Genomic DNA, 17,074 nt, shown 5'->3' on the forward strand with positions numbered 1-17,074 from the left:
AATCCATGTGAATGTGCATATCTTTAGTTACCTCAGTCATTTTCTCATTAGTCAAATAAATTAAGTAACGTGCTATTAGTTGTTAAATCTTATTCGTGTGACATACCTTTTCACGTAAATAAAGTTGAATGAACTGAAACATTTGCGCATATTTATCAAAGGTTTCTAGTTATGCAGACATAAAAGGACAATAAGTTGAATTTACTTAAAAATTGTGATGCAAAAAAGCTACATATATATTTTAAGTAAACCCAACACATTTTTTTTTTTTTTTTTTTTTTTTCAGTGTAGGTCACTTGACCAGTATAACATACTTTATGTTGTTTGGTGATACTTATGTCTGATTTGACTTATGAATTTCAAACAAATGATGTTTGAGTCATTTACAATTAACAGATTTCATATAACAGTGGTTTAATTTGTTTAACATTCAAATAAATGTTGTTTGTTTAAAAGTTAAAGAAAAGTGTTGTTTGTTTTTCTTTTGGGGGGTAATTCTAGTCTTGTAATATACATAAATGCCTCATAGGGTCTTTAACTCTCTCTAACAGATAACTGAGAATCTACTGTTAACGATTAGCCAGTTTGACTGAGCCATAATATGTTTATGACTGCGGCTTCTTTTTACTCTGTTCCTTGGAACATGAACACTTTTGCATAGTATAGCCGGTCACAAAATACAAATAGGACTTCTATTTATGAGATATATCTCAACCTTGAGAGGTAGTTTGACAGGGAAGACCAGATGTACAGGTTTATAACGGTTTATAGGCCTATTTAGCAAAGCTTTAACTTATGCTTATGACATCAGTTACATTGTTGTTATTTTTCCCGCCATAAATGATAAGCAGCTGATTGTTTTCAAGTTTTCTCCCTCCGTTTCTACCTGGAAATTGGTAAAATACTTGGAATTTCGAAATGGAATTGTTTGGTTTGGCGGGGGCGGAGTTGGTCACGCCCCCGCCCCCCGATTATGAAAACCCTATATCACACCACCATATCCCGCCTCCACGTCACTAAACCCCGCCCACTCCACAAGCTCCCTCAAATTCGAATGATTCAACTACAACAACACAAATACCTGCGTATACCTTTTCTAAAGTACATATTTGCACGCAGCGTTGCATGAGAAAGAGTGCACGAGCTTTATTAGAACTTAAAATAGATTTTTTTAATACAAAGATTTATAATACACCACAAACAAAGAAACGAGGGGATGTTTTTGACAGGTCATTGTAAAACTGTGGAAGTTTCATTCATGTTGTTACTTGCTGTTACTTTGTTTCCTCCTGTTCAAACAGGTGAGTGAGCAACAGTTTATTTTATATAAATGCAGGATTTAGCATTTAAACGCAAAACAATGATTTGTGATATTAATTATATTTGACAGAAAGTATATTTAAAAATATATATGTATAAAAAAATTAATATGTTTAAAAATGCATTATTATTTTTCTCACTGTTTTATTACAAAATAATAAGTAAATTAAATAATATCATTTTAGGCATTATGGTAAGTTTTCCTTTTTCATTTCATTTAAATTATTTAAATTAAGTTATTTTCTTATTGAATTATTTTGAAGGCTAATATTGCCCTTTACTAATCATTGCATCATCCAGACCTAATTTGAACAACCTTAATTAATTCTCAGTCAACTCTGCTAGAAATAGGCTACAAGGCAAAATACTGGTGTGTTATATACATTCCTTGTATATACTGTACATACTGTACATATGCCTCTGCCTTACGGGAAGCATTCCATAGTATGTTCATGCACAGCTTTTCCTGGAAGTTCTAAATCATTTGAAGGTATTGATGTCACATACAGTAGATCCAATACATAAACCAGGAACCTGGAACTGGCACAAACATGCAAACCCATGACCCATAAATGTTACTTATCCCATGTATCTTGACTTAAGAGAAATATGAGAGTTTAGAACACACATAATGACCATGTCCATTGTTTTTGTTGGTTTTGTGTGCATTGTATTGGTGTAAACTCAAATAGCATTGCTGTTGCTTTAATTTTATTGTAGAGATGATTCAACGCATTCTTAGAGTTGAATCTCAAAGGAATAGTTCATCAAATAATGAAAATTCTGTCATGTTGTTCCAAACTTGTATGACTTTCTTTTCTTCTTTTTTCTTTTTTCTTTTGTATTTTATTTGCAGAACACAAAAGGAGATGTTTTGATTAATATTGCAGACTGTCTTGTTAATACAATGGCAATTGATAGAACCCAAAAGTATAAAAGTAGTCCATGCGACTCGTGCATCATATTCCAAGTCTTCTGAAGCCATAAGATAGGTTTTGCTGAGAAGCAACCAGAAATTTTAAGTAAATTTTAATTGCAAACCTTCAGTTCGTTGCATGTTCGCATTGTTTTCAGTGCTAAACAAGTAATTTATGACAGATTCTTAATTTATGGGCGAACTATCCTTTTAATTGGTGGAGAAGTTGTAGCTATTTTTGGCTATAATTGTAGATAGGCTTCCTATCTTTGGATTATGCTTAGAAATAATATTGAGTAAGTAGTTTTGGATCCGTTTGACTCTTTGAATAGTATGCTAAAAATAAGCGGCTATTTCAGTTTAATAATAAACAGTTTGTCTCTAGAAATAAATTGAAATGGATTCCACCTTAACTTGCCTATGTAGGTCACATTTTGGTCACATTTAACACCAAAATCCATAGGGAGAAATTATTATTTGCATTGTGATATTCTCATTGCTGTAATGTGCATTTTACTTTTTTTTTTATTTAATTTTTTTATTCCAATTATTCTGAATGGTGATCTAAGTAGTTCTCAACAGATGAAATCTTATTGCATCCTTGGCTTGGCTGCCATGTGTTTTTCACCAACCATTACAATCTTGATGTTCTTAATAGCAGGCACTTTAGATAATAACATACAATGAGAGAGTGTGGGGAGGTACATGAAAAAAGATACATTGCCACGTTGCAACCTGTGGCCACCAGAATGGTTGAAGCAGTAATTAACATCTTTTGTAAACAAAGAACACTTCATTTTGCTTCGGAGTGGTGATGTATGATGTCAACCCAAGGTCATAAACAGAGTTTTTATTGTGTTTGAAGGAGTATTAAAGGGATAGTTTACCCAAAAAAATTAATGTTCTGTCATAATTTATTCATCCTCATGTTGTTCCATATAACCATATGATTTTCTTTTGTGCCTTCTTGCATTTAATGAAAGCGAATGAGGACTGCTTCATAAAAGTATCATAAGTGGTCATAAATACGACTAGAGGTAGACCGATATTTTGGTTTTACCGATTAATCGGTGCCGATAGTTGCTTTTGGACTATCGGTTATCTGCACAAATCTTTTTTGCCGATAAAAATAAGAGTCCCTGGTGTGTTTCGGGCTTGTTTATACTTAAAAGTCCCACGTTATGCACTAAATCTTCATTTTTTTCTGCTTATTATTGGGATTTTGGTTGAATAAAATACATATGGGATTTTATTCATTTTGGACTCTTTTTCTTTGCCCACCATGGTAAGAAAAGAATAAGAAAAGTTTTTGATAGTCTATAAATCGATTTTCAAAATAATCTGCCATTTAATTGGTTGTTGGCCTTTCACACCACCTTAGTTATTGGTATCGACAAAATCCACTATGGGTAGACCTCTAATATCAACTCAAGCGATATATATGCATCAATTAGAGCCATACAATAGGTTTGTGTGACAAACAGAAAATGTATGCCATTTTGCTTTGTTTTTAAGTTTTAAAGCCTCAATCCCCTTCCATTAGAATTGCACTGGAAAAGGGCAACCACAAAATTTTTCCATTTGTGTTCCACGGAAGTCATACGGGTTTAAAACAACATGAGGGTGAGTAAATTAATTTTAATTTTTAGTTTAAATATCCCTTTAAGATCTTTAGCAACAGTATCTGAGCAACAACAGGTTTGTCTTGCCATACTGATAAGACCTGTGTGTATAATGTTGCATTTGTGTAATAATTGATCAGTTTATGTTCATATTTGCATTACAAAACAGATAGTACCAACCCTGAATTCTAATTAGATGAGCCTCCTTTAAAGCCTTTGTAAACTAGCTGATATACAGTAGCTGATATACACGCACGTGACCACACATCAGTTGAATTCTATTATAATGCGGCAGTTTTATGGTGCTATAACCATAAACAGCCTACAATTAGGCTAATGAACTACATTACATGCAGAAAAATGTTTGATAATTATTATTAATAAATGAAATGAACATTGGTGTCTTTATCATATTGCTGTTGCTTCTGTTTTACGGAGTTTTCCAAAATTCTTCAGTCTGTGTGTTGCTTTGACATGAAAAAGCTGATCCTGCTTTGGTTTCGTTTGTAACTATTTTCATACAGTAAGTGAAGCAAAAGTAGTCAAAATAACTGGGCATATTATGTTTAAAATGTAAGTTACTTGATATTTACTTCTTGTTTATAAGAATATTGTATAAAAGCAATTTCACACTCACAACTGTAGGGTTGTACTGAATATCAGCACTCTTGCTTGTGTGATAATAGGGAAAAGATGCCATGGTCCATAATTTAATGGCTGTTTGCTGAAGAAAGTCTTAAAATATAGTGTCATGATATTATAGTTATGGATTTCATTATGAATTGATTGAACAATCAGTGATCAGATCCATTTTCTACCTCCCTGTTTATTGTCAAAAATAGGTGACCCAGATTCATTGAGCCATGGCCTGAGATATCAAAAGAGAGACCTCAACACTTCATTATTCCCTTAAAAAACTTTGAATATACACTCTAATGAGTGTCACATGACTATTCCCCTTTAGAAAGCAGAGTTAAGATGATGGTTGGTTAGTGTAAGCATTCTTAGATGTCTTTGTTTGATTGATTTAGCACAGTCCATTTGAAGGGTTACGTCTATTGAACAGTAATTGAAAGTCAGCCATTTAAAATAAAGTCAAGTTTTATGCAGCGCCTTAATCACTATAAACACTGAGGGGGACACATTCCACCCAAGTTGGTGCTTGTTTAACAAAACCAGTGTTAATTATTTTCACTGTTGTTATTATTATGTCATATATTCGGGTCTTGGGTCAATACCCACGTCCCCAGATGAATTATGTCCGGAATCTTTTATACTCGTATGCATACCTAAAGAACGCACTGTTTTACCGGCCAAGACGTGCATCCTTCATCAAATACAGTACATACTGTGACAGTACATGATTTTGGATGCAGGGACTATGTCTAACAACTCAAACGAATTAATTAGTAATTACTATTTTAGTACTACCAATAGAACTCTTTTAGTTACACTTGACTTTGTGTCTCTGTCTGACAGGTTTCATGACTTGTGATCCTCGGCAATATCAGTGTGGCAATGGAAAGTGTATCACATCCAGATGGATCTGTGATGAATCTGATGACTGTGGTGATGGCACTGACGAACTTCCTGCTGCCTGCTGTAAGTGAACGTCTTCCTATGTGGAATTTCTGTGCCACTAGCAGCACCAAACAGAATAGCAAAATAATGACTTTTTAAACTCCCCCAGTTTAGACCAAAAGGTACTCCCACCCTAAACTTGCTCCACTGGTTATACACTGCAGCTTTAAATAATGTAAAATGTCTAAAAAAGAGTGGAAAGTACCTGGAACTATCCCTCTGTCTATAGGGCTCCATAAACTACAATATACTGTAACTTATTGCTTTTACAATAAACTACACTAAGTAACTGCTGACTTGCTGAAGTTGGTGTATGATGTGATGAAAGAGAAAAAAAATACAAAAAGAAGGCTGTGACTAGTTGCCATTATTGGTTTAATTTGCCATTAAAGGAATAGTTTACCCCAAATTCTCTCATTATTTCCTCACCCTCATGCCATCCCAGATGTGTATGCCTTTCTTTCTTCTGCTGAAAACAGATTTTTAGAAGAATATTTCAGCTCTGTAGGTCCATTTAATGCAAGTGAATGGTGGCCAGAAACTTGAAGGTTCAAAAAGCACATAAAGGCAGCATAACATTAATCTATAAAACTCCAGTGGTTTTATCCATGTTTTCAGAAGAAATATGATAGGTGTGGGTGAGAATCAGATTAATATTTAAGTGCATATCACCACCTACTGATCTGTTTTTCACCCACACTTATCATAATGCTTCTGGGGATATTGACCTGTTACGGTACATCACCGTAAACGTCTCTCATTCAGAAGTAACAAATGTTTGTGTTGTTTTCTGCTCTGATTTGGTCCAAATATTACAAGACATATGATCCCATCTGTATGAATGTAAGAGCTACTTTTAACTCATGAAGAATACACAGAAAGAGGCATATTAGTGAAAATGAGTTATGTTTACATTGTGTTCTGGTGGTGTGAATAATGTCTGTGCTTCATGATCTTATGATTTGTTGTTTATTAACTAACATTAGTACATACACAATAAATACATACTATATATTGGCATTAAAGGGCTTTTTTATTTATTGCAATTTGTTACAATTATGACATACCTTTATACAGTCTGGGAGTTATGAATAACATCATCCTATGTGCATTTCCAGTTTAATTGTATCCAAATCGATGATGTTATTAATATAATTGACACGTGTACAGATAACTGACATGTCTAAATAAATGAGCAAAGACACACTCTCCCTTCATCACTGCTTGACTTTGGTGAAATGAAGCTGTGTCACTTAAAAGATGAAACTTTGTTGAAACACAATCGTATTAATTAAATCGTAAGTAAACAGCAGTATCACCTTTTCATGATTTATAAATAGAAACAAAAATGTAGCCGGCTTTTGTTGCATTCCACACTGCAGCACATTGAAAGTAAATGTAATTTTGGTCACAAACATGGCAGTGTGGTCATACAGTGAGTCACATGAAACAGGTCAATAGATTTAACCACTGGTGTCTTATAGATTACTTCTATGCTGCCTTTATATGCTTTTTGGGCCTTCAGTGTTCTGGTCACCATTTACTTATATTGTATGGATGTACAGAGATATTCTTTTTAAAATCTTCATTTATGATCAGCAGAATAAAGAAAGACATACACATCTGGGATGAGGGATGAGTAAATGATGAGAATTTTCATTTTTGGGTGAACTATTCCCTTAAAGTGCATTCTCAGTTTCTGATTCATTTTCGTTTTGCTCTCTCAGTGGCCAAAACCTGCAGACCCTCTGAATTCAGCTGTGGTGGGCGACTCAACCAGTGCGTGCCCAAGAGCTGGAAGTGTGATGGCAAGGCAGACTGTGAGAATGGAGCAGATGAGGATGGCTGTGGTGAGTGACATCACTTTGGCTGTTTTCACACTTGCTTCGAGTGACTGGTCTGATCTCGAGTTTGATTCCAAATCAATAGCGGTTCGCTTTCGCGAAATTAAGCTGAATTGCGTTCATACCAATTGTGAACCATTCGTTAATCCTTGTGAACTGTGCCCAGGACCACTGTTTTAAGCAGACACGAGTGAGTAAATGACAACAGAATGCATTTTTTTGGGTTAATTATACCTTTAATTAATTTATGTACATTTCCATGTTTATGCCAATGTGCATATGTGTTCAAATCCTTCATTACTTTCTTTCTGTCTCTATTTACAGCTCCTCGGCAGTGTTTGAATGGTGAATTCCGGTGCAGCAGTGGCCAGTGTGTGTCAACTGCATTTGTGTGCGATGAAGAGGCAGACTGTGATGACGGAAGTGATGAAGTCTCCTGTCCACCAACCACCTGTAGCTCCAGCTCCTTTAGGTGCAACAACTCACAGTGTGTGCCTCGACTGTGGGTCTGTGACGGAGACGTCGACTGTGATGACGGCTCAGATGAATGGCAACAGAAATGTGGTCCAAGGGTGTCTACGGCTCTGAGAAATCCCTGCTCATCTATGGAGTTCCAATGTGGCAGTGGGGAATGCATACACAGTAGCTGGAAATGTGATGGGGGAGCAGATTGTTTGGATCACTCGGATGAGAAAAACTGCTGTAAGAAAATAAAAACATCAACAGAAAATTATTTTAAGAGCTGAGAAACTACTGCGCTAAGTTTAGAAGCACCGTATACTTATTCTGATGTGTTTATAATTAGTATGTAGCCAATTGCTTTTCCCATATGAACAGCCTTGCCTACATGCCGACCGGATGAGTTCCAATGTGGTGACGGATCTTGTATCCATGGCATCCGGCAGTGCAACCATGTATACGACTGCAAAGATTTAAGTGATGAGCTGGGCTGTGTAAATGGTGAGTCATACAAATTATGCCTTTTACATACTTCATATCCTAATTACATGCATTGTGTTATTCTGATGTTTTTTTATTTTTCTCCTCTGATTTTCAGCAACCCATTGTGAAGCACCAAACAGGTTTAAGTGTCGCAGCGGTGAATGTATCAGCATGGAAAAGGTTTGCGACAAGCAGCGTGACTGTAGGGATTGGTCCGACGAGCCATTACGAGAGTGTGGTTAGTAAATTCAACATTTAAGGACACACATTACCTTTATGCAGATCTGAATCTTCATAACGTCTGATTTGATTTTGACCCATCAAAGTCCTGTTGAAATGTTGTGTTAGCTAGCTACAGCTTAGTAATTATATTTTTTGAAATAGTAGGCTATAATAGTTTTGCATGTACAGTACCTGCGTTTTAACACAACTACATGCATGACACTGGATAAGTACCCTTACAAAAATCTAAACAACCATAAACTTGCAGCAAATTATTTTCACATGCAAATTAGCTTTTGATTTGCCGAAAATGTTTGCCAGACTTTTGCAGCTCTTTGCCGATAGTACACCTCTGGCAAACCTTTGGCAACAATGGACATTTTGCAGAAAGTTTGCCGCAAAGCTAATTTGTATGTGAAAATTTTCAGTGGCGAATTTGTGGAAAGTTTGCAGCAAATTTGCCACGAACTCTCGATTTTCATAAGGGTAACACTGCAAGGCTTTTTTTTTTGTTTTTTTGGTGACATTAATTATGTAGCTAACCATAAATTAGAGCTAATGTTAGCTAGCATCTTTATTAGCTAGTTAACATATCAGGGCTGCTATGAGTCATCTAGAAAGCTAGCTAGCTAATATTATTAAGTGTGTGGCTCACATAGTTACTGCTTACACCTAAATTGCATAAATAACGTTTCAAGGCATGTTTTTAATGTTAATTATACGTTAGAGATTATGTTAGCTAGCATAGTTATTAGTTAGTTAACATATCCTGGCTGGAATGAATCAGCAAGCCAATAGTTACACCACAGCATGAATAGAATACACCACCTGAATGCAAACAGTATGTTAATTTTACACTAGGTTGCAAACAGCATCTGCCATTTCAAATCCACAGATTCGAATGAGTGTCTGTACAATAATGGAGGTTGCTCCCATATCTGTAATGACTTGAAGATTGGTTATGAGTGCTTGTGTCCCACCGGCTTCCGTTTGGTGAACAAGAGACGTTGTGAAGGTAAGAAACTAAAACTGGTTCCCATACTGAGGCTTATAGATGCATTGAAAAACTGGTCGGAGTACATTTTACTTCTGATAACTAAATTTGATGCAAATCCAAATCAAAGAGTGATTTAATCTGGACTTCAAACTTATTTGCTTTTTTCAGCTATTCTGTAAATTACTCAATGGCATGAGTCAGGTTAGAGTTTGTCCAGTAAGTCCATGCTTTTTCTTCCTATCATGAGTCAGTGGTGAGGCTCACGCCATTCTGATGCAACAGTTGTTATCATGACCATTTAACTTTTAGCCCAAACTTTTGTTTAATTTTCAGACATCGATGAGTGCGCCAACCCAGACACCTGCAGCCAAATTTGCGTCAACCAGGTGGGCAGTTACAAGTGTGAGTGTGAGGAAGGCTACCAGATGGATCCTGCCAGCAAGGCCTGCAAAGCTATTGGTACAATTTTATAATTGCAAATGGCCATTTTCCATGGTAGTGTACAATAAGACTTAAGCAAACACAGTACATTGTTCCCTTCTTTGTCTGATTCTAAAGGAACCATTGCGTACCTATTTTTCACCAATCGTCACGAGGTGAGAAAGATGACCCTGGATCGTAGCGAGTATACTCAAGTAATTCCCCGCCTAAAGAACGTTGTAGCATTGGACATGAATATTGCAACCAAAGAAATCTACTGGTCAGATCTTTCCCTCAAGAAGATATACAGGTAAGGAGAGAATCTTTGGAGTCTTAGTCAGAAACTTCAGAAATACCTCTTCGATACTTGGGTCTCTGGATCATTTGCGAAGTACCCAACATGTTACCCTATGTCATGTTTTGTCATACTTTCCTAGAGCACCAGTGGATACTGCAGATGACTCCTCCCAACACAGTGTTGTGATTAGCAGTGGCTTAAATGCACCTGAAGGTATCGCTGTTGACTGGATCCACGGAAACATCTATTGGACGGATAGTATTCAAGGTGCCATCTCTGTGGCAACAGTGGATGGAAGCAGACGCAAGACACTCTTCAAAGAAAACCTATCCAAGCCACGTGCTATTGTGGTCGACCCTATAAAGAAGTACGTCAAGTCCTAGAAACTCAGTACCAGTTTATGGGGACATCAAAAGTACACTACGGAGGATTTTTCATTGAAACTTTCGTTAGAATTGCCTTGCCCTGAGTCACTATCCTAAGACTACAATATTGATTTTATATTCAGAGCTGTCGGATTTGACTTGGCGGCAAATTTCAGGCTTCCGTTATTCGTCCTTGCGTGTTTACTTCATGTCCAGAACAAAGGTCCAATGGCAGACTTTCCTGCTCAGATTACATTTTTTGTTTATATTTCTTGTAGGACTTTCTTATTACTATCAGTAGCTAGTCCGATCCCCTCTGATATGGTGATCACAGGCAGCCATGTGTATACCTTAAACCATCAGATTAATTCGCGTAGAAGAGCAGTACCATAGCACAACTGATGTAAAGAATAAAACAAAGTTCCTCCACAAGTAACTTACAGTTGTATGTTTCAACCACAAATGTCAACTGAAATTGTACCTTTTAAATGCGAATGCAACCCTTTAGAAGGTATTCTTACAAGGTGTACATTGCCAAGTTGTATAACATGTTAAACCTTCTCTAATACATTTTAGCTTCATGTTCTGGACTGATTGGGGTACACCAGCCAAGATTGAGAGGGGAGGTCTCAATGGAGGAGACCGCAGTGCCTTGGTTACGGATAACATTTTCTGGCCCAATGGAATAACCCTTGGTATGAACTCGTCGTCCTGCTTAACTGTCGCATTACAGATCAGCAACTAGGATTTTAGTCACTAGAGGGTTTATCTTCTCAAACCTTGCAGAGCTTTGTGCCTAAAGTGTACATTTCATAACCGTGGTCTTGCTTTCTCGTTCTTCCCCATTCCTAGACCTGTTAAACCAGCGTCTGTACTGGGTTGACTCCAAACTACACACACTCTCTAGTATCAGTGTGCAGGGAGATGGCCGTCGGACAATAATCATAGACCAGGGCAAACTCGCCCACCCTCTGGGTCTCACTGTCTTTGAGGTAACAGTTTCAAAACCTATTTAAACTTATTGCTTGAAGACCTTGTTTAGGAGGTCATCTTCTAAACGCTTACTCGAGAATACCCTTTGTCTTTAGGAAAAAGTGTTCTGGACGGATGTAAGCAACAATGCAATTCTAAGTGCAAATCGTGTGACGGGCAGAGACATTACAAGAGTAGCAGAACATCTCTCATCCCCAGAAGACCTTGTCCTGTACCACAACCTCAAACAACCTAAAGGTATGTTAGTTATTGCAGTACATAGGCATACATTTGAGTTTTGTTTGTAACTTCTTAGTCAGTATGTTTACATGCACTTTAAGAGTTGAAGTCATACCAGTCTGATTTTTGCAAAGTCGGACTAAGAGACCTAGATAATGCGACTGTAGCTTGGCTTCCTCCAGCATGTATACACATTCATCGGACCACAGTTGGCCTCATCGTTGTGCGACATTTTCGAAACTCCGAAGTAACACGATGTGTATTACTGGTGGGGCTGGGTAAAAATATAGATTTTAGGATTAATCGTGATCTTCATCGCTGTGAGTAAATCCCTTATATATGCAACCAAATTTCACTCTATGCGACTAAAATGTTTGTGATTTGCCACTGGCTGGTCATTTTTCAGATTTCACTCACCAGTAATCAAGTAGTATAGTGGCAAAGAAGTTTAGCACCGTGTTAAGCGTAAAAGTTTGGTTTGACTCATTGCAAGTGTCTAAAGATGTAATGTACCAAGTTAGAAGGTCCCTTATACAATAAACAGCTAAGAGAGAATTTCTTTCGTATGTAAGCAAAATGGACCTTAAAACTGAAATAAACCCAAATGAACTGGAATCTAATCAAATCGGGAGCTTGTGAATCAGAATTGAATCAAATCAGGAAATCAATACCCAGCCGTAATTATGGTACTTCTTTAGCTGATGTCCTTCCTTCAAATATTTTATAATGCCTATTGTGTCATGTATACTTGGACAGATAGATATAGAGTGTAGCTCAACTATGCAAACATCGAATTATTACTGTGCATGTAAACGATTTACTCAATGAACACACCACATTGTGTCCTACAAGCAGTTGGTTTCTGTTTAAAATGCAACACAGCAAATAGTCTCCAGCAAAATTATTTTTCAATGTCCTTCCAGGAATAAACTGGTGCAGGGTCAACAATGGTGGGTGTGAGTTCCTGTGCCTGGCTGCCCCTCAAGTCAATAGATTTTCACCCAAGTACACTTGTGCCTGCCCAGACAACATGATGCTGGCCAAAGACATGCGAAAATGTGTTCCAGGCAAGTTTCACTGGCATGCTTACGATCAGCTTTGGTGCTGGTTGTTAAAACTGGGATGAGGTTTTACCCTTAAATCAAGAACATTTATGTACACAAAAAACAATTTTATTATATTTAATGTAATTCCTATTTGATTTTTACACTTGACCTTTCTATTTTAATTTGAACAGCTGTTGTAACACCAGCAGCTCCTGTTAGACCCAAAATGTTTACAACTAGTCATCCTCAAGTACCTTCAAAGATGTCACCAAAACCTTCTACTACTCCCACTCCTATACCTATGATCCCTAGCAAACCCACCATCCAAGCTGCCTCTACCAAGCCATTCCAAACCACTACTCAACTTCCATTATCCACCCAGACAGGTATGTGTAAGATCCAGTGACTAGATCATTACCAGCTCTAGGGATTTTAAGTTTGGTCTAATGTCTTGGTCTTTGGCTCCTTTTCCTGGCAAATTCATTTTAAACCTAAAGGGACATTCACAGCGAATAAATTACTGGAGGTCACCAAGCTGGTGTACTGTTGGTATCTAGTAGGTGTTCATATGGACTCTTTTCACATTTCAGAGTTTGGAACTATAGCTGGGTAAACTTTTATAGCGGTAAATGGGAGCCCATAACAAAAATCATTTTTGCCTTCCCATTTGCTCCAAAAAAAAAAAAAAAAAAAAGGAAAAAAGTCACTATTTCGTTTCCATGACTAACAAAATAGGAAAAAAATAGATGGATTAGGGCAGCCAGAAGAAAGATGGCAAATGGTCGCCACATCTGCATAAAGTTGTTTTCGCAACTCATGTCACCTCAGATCACCAACCATCACTTTAAATGAAAGACCTCTGGTTATTTTGTCGCTGCAAATCACTGTCAATAGCTGGGTTTCCATCAATATATTTTGCATTTTTAATGCACATTTCTGAAAATTAGACTAAAGAAAATGCAAAACATTGCACGTTTCCATGTACTGCAAATGCGCATTATCTTCATTATCTTGAGGGAGCCTGCCTTTTTGTCATGGAGCAGCTGAAAGAACTCTTTGCTTCGGGGAGAGTTGTATTTGCTGTAATAATAAAAAAAAGTACATTATGTTATTAAATGCTGCCAGGAGGCATCGCAGAATAAGTGCAATAGCTCACATAATGAGGGCTTAAATGGCTTTTCCCATTCGCCAACAGCCTCCAGATGCCTAGGAGCGCCCGCGCTCAAAACAGTTCTGGTGGATTGTGAGGACCCACTTTAACAAGTGGGTGAAGCACTTTCTACTAACAGAGCTACGTTTGAAGAATTGTGGGCCATGGTCGTACCTTTCATTGAGCCAGTCACGTCAAACTCTCGCACACCTATACCACCCAACAAGCGCATTGCCATCGCGCTTTACAAATGGTCATGACACATCATCTTTCATGCAAATAAGCTGTTTCCTTCACTTTAATGCTCATTTTAACTAATGCGGAACTCTAGAAAATCCACCTCCTCCTAGCGAATTACATTTTATGCAAATTTTGAGAGTTTATTCGCATATCAAGTGTTTCCATTCAGGTAAGCTTTTCCATTCAGGATTTGTTATGTGCAAATTTTGAGAGTTTATTCGCATATCAAGCGTTTCCATTCAGGATTTCTTATGCGCATTTTGAAAATGGATAAAAATAGTTGGATGGAATTGCAGCTAATGTGAACAACTCTTAAGTGGAAATTTACGAGAACTGTTTACATGTTGTTTAATAATGAAAATAATATGGCTTCAAATTATTGTGATTTTCCCCACAGATGAGCACTACAGGGATGTAAAAGCCATCTCAAAAATATCGCCTTCAACTCCGTTAGCCCTGTACATTTTAGTGCCTCTTGGTAAGTGCTTCAAACTGAATTTTTAAATAGGCAAAGTCAGGTTACTATTCAAAACTTTTAAAAGTTCAACCCAGTTCTAATTGGAATGTCTTATTTTCTTCTTAAAGTTGTCCTATGTTTGGTTGCGGTTGGTGCTGTGATGTTCTGGAGAAAGTGGCGACAGAAAAATACCAACAGCATTCACTTTGATAATCCGGTTTATCAAAAAACTACTGAAGACCAGGTGCACTTATGCAGAAACAACAGTACTGATGGCTACTTTTACCCACAGGTAAGATGTTATCATTACTTTATAAAAAATATCCACTAAATACTGACTACATATCACAGTCTAATTCATGTTATCATATTAGCATTAGCATATTAGCCTCAGCTACAGTAATGTGTTAGGGCATTGTTGAATTTATCAGCTTATTAGTGGTGCTTTCTGAGGATGAACGATAGTCAAATTGTGCAGCTCGTAGAGGAGAGAAGGGCTATTTCTTTTCTAACCAAACTGACTACTGATTTTTGCCTGCTGCACAAACAAATGTGCGGAAAAATCCCCAAAACGTACATTGTTACTATACAGTAAAAATAAGGATACATTAGACGACTGTCTGGTGTAATAGATAATGGCTTTGAAATTTCTAATAATAATTCATTTTTTACAGCGGCAGATTGTGAGTCTTGATGATGAAATTTGATGATGAAATTGACATTGAGATCAAATGCTGAAACTGACTGGAAAAGAGCCATATTTTACATCTTACATACTTGGAGGTCAAAAGAAACATTTGGGGAATGATGGAGAGTCCACACAAACCACTTTGTCAATTCTTGATGCAAAAACATTCCAGTGCTGCTAGTTTTAGTCTAAAGTAACAAAGAAACCTCAGACAACAACAACCTCAACTTAGCACTTCCCTTTATATAAATGATAGCACTTCTTTCTGTATTAATGATAGCACTTATCTATATATAAATCATGGCACTTCTCTATATATAAATGATTTAAAAATGAGACATATAGCTATATTTTTAACAGCACTTACGAATCAAGGTTTTATTTTCAGGAGGTGTCCACAATAAGTTATTGTAAATATTGTATGTGTTAGCAGTGATTACAAAAATGTGAATGCACTTGTGCTTTTTTTTTTAGTGATTGATGACAAATCATCAAAGTCAGTATGCTCATTCATAAATGAATCTAATTCATAACTTATGCTGCAGTACATTGAATATTATGAATTGGCTTCTAGAATGAAAAAGTCTTTCATGCCCAAGAAGCATTTCAGCATAAATCTGAAATGGACCATTTACTATGAGAAGCAGTACTTAAGCCAAATTGTTCCTAAGGTCTTTATGTCTTTGTTTACACCTTTTTCTGAACAACTCAAGTTTTTTGTGCTAAAATGGTCAGGGTTACATCTGAAACTGCTAGTTAATGGTTCAAGTTAAAATAACCTTCTGTCTGTCCAACACCGGCTCAGTGTGTAGCTATAGGAATCGGTTATTTTTTCATATGAAGTATTGAAATAGATTTTTGTTTATCACTATATGTGATTATATCCAGTTCAACATTTTGCATTATCTCAGGCACAAATGATTACTTACATAAATGTACCAAGCTTTAACTATATAGCACTAACTGTAGTTATATAGCTGTATTATGTTTAGATTAATACTACATTTATTTAGTAGATTGAGGGAATTTTACTTTTACTTAATTGTAGTTTCAAAATGTGTTTAGGCTACTATTTTAACAAATCAAAACAAATACCATAGTTTGTTTTATAGAAGTAATCAATGAAGAGCCATCCATGGTTTTGCCTGTTAAATGTTGACTTGACTGTTTTAGATGTCACTCTAGAGGTGATGCATTCTGTCATTTTTTAAATTGCTTTAATGGAGTTGCTTCAATAAGATTAATAATAACTTTTCCTTGCAATTGTTTTACATTCTCCATGTGAATGTGTACATAATGTATTCTTGTATGTAAATATGTTTAGTGTTGCATACTTTTAAGCCAAATTTCTATTATAAGTATACAGTCTTGTATATAAAGAAATGTTTTATTTATTTTTACAATCTACATTTTTGGTTGATAATTAGCTTTCTTTTCTGTGTACCATATCTGATTTTGTTTGTGTGGGAACAGTTTTTTAGAATTAAAGAATTTATATATTATTATTTTTATGGACTAATTAATGTAGTTTAACAAATTATTCATGTTTGCATTTGTATAGGACCAATGCATTTTTCGGAAAGCCAATCACAATTGTTCTTGACCTGTGAGTACTGGAAATAAAAACATTTTGAATGCTTTTATTTAGATTGTCCTAATGTAATTTTTGAACAACTATCATTATTTTTCCTGTGCAGCTAAATACACTGCCTAAAAAAAAAAAAATCACCGTTTTGATTAAAAGAAGCAGATAC

At 36.3% G+C, this 17,074-nt stretch overlaps 1 protein-coding gene across 1 annotated transcript; it reads left to right on the forward strand.

Annotated features, from left to right (window-relative positions):
• The first annotated feature begins 1,074 nt into the window (after positions 1-1,074).
• On the forward strand, positions 1,075-16,963 carry LOC127451742 (low-density lipoprotein receptor-like). Its single transcript, XM_051716649.1, has 18 exons — positions 1,075-1,301; positions 5,338-5,460; positions 7,167-7,289; positions 7,608-7,985; positions 8,121-8,243; positions 8,341-8,463; positions 9,343-9,462; positions 9,778-9,903; positions 10,003-10,174; positions 10,302-10,529; positions 11,104-11,222; positions 11,380-11,519; positions 11,616-11,757; positions 12,663-12,806; positions 12,977-13,171; positions 14,573-14,653; positions 14,761-14,924; positions 15,307-16,963. The coding sequence occupies exons 1-18, from the start codon at positions 1,217-1,219 to the stop codon at positions 15,337-15,339; spliced, it is 2,619 nt and encodes an 872-aa protein (XP_051572609.1). The 5' UTR covers positions 1,075-1,216; the 3' UTR covers positions 15,340-16,963.
• The last annotated feature ends 111 nt before the right edge of the window (positions 16,964-17,074 follow it).

The sequence above is a fragment of the Myxocyprinus asiaticus genome, chromosome 14, assembly GCF_019703515.2.
Source record: "Myxocyprinus asiaticus isolate MX2 ecotype Aquarium Trade chromosome 14, UBuf_Myxa_2, whole genome shotgun sequence".
Classification (NCBI taxonomy): Eukaryota; Metazoa; Chordata; class Actinopteri; order Cypriniformes; family Catostomidae; genus Myxocyprinus; species Myxocyprinus asiaticus.

Excerpts from the sequence above, each read along its gene's own strand:
- LOC127451742 (XM_051716649.1), top strand. The coding sequence starts at position 1,217 with ATGTTTTTGACAGGTCATTGTAAAACTGTGGAAGTTTCATTCATGTTG. Across the intron at positions 5,461-7,166 it reads CGAACTTCCTGCTGCCTGCT|TGGCCAAAACCTGCAGACCC; the intron begins GTAAGTGAACGT and ends TTGCTCTCTCAG. Across the intron at positions 14,925-15,306 it reads ATGGCTACTTTTACCCACAG|CGGCAGATTGTGAGTCTTGA; the intron begins GTAAGATGTTAT and ends CATTTTTTACAG.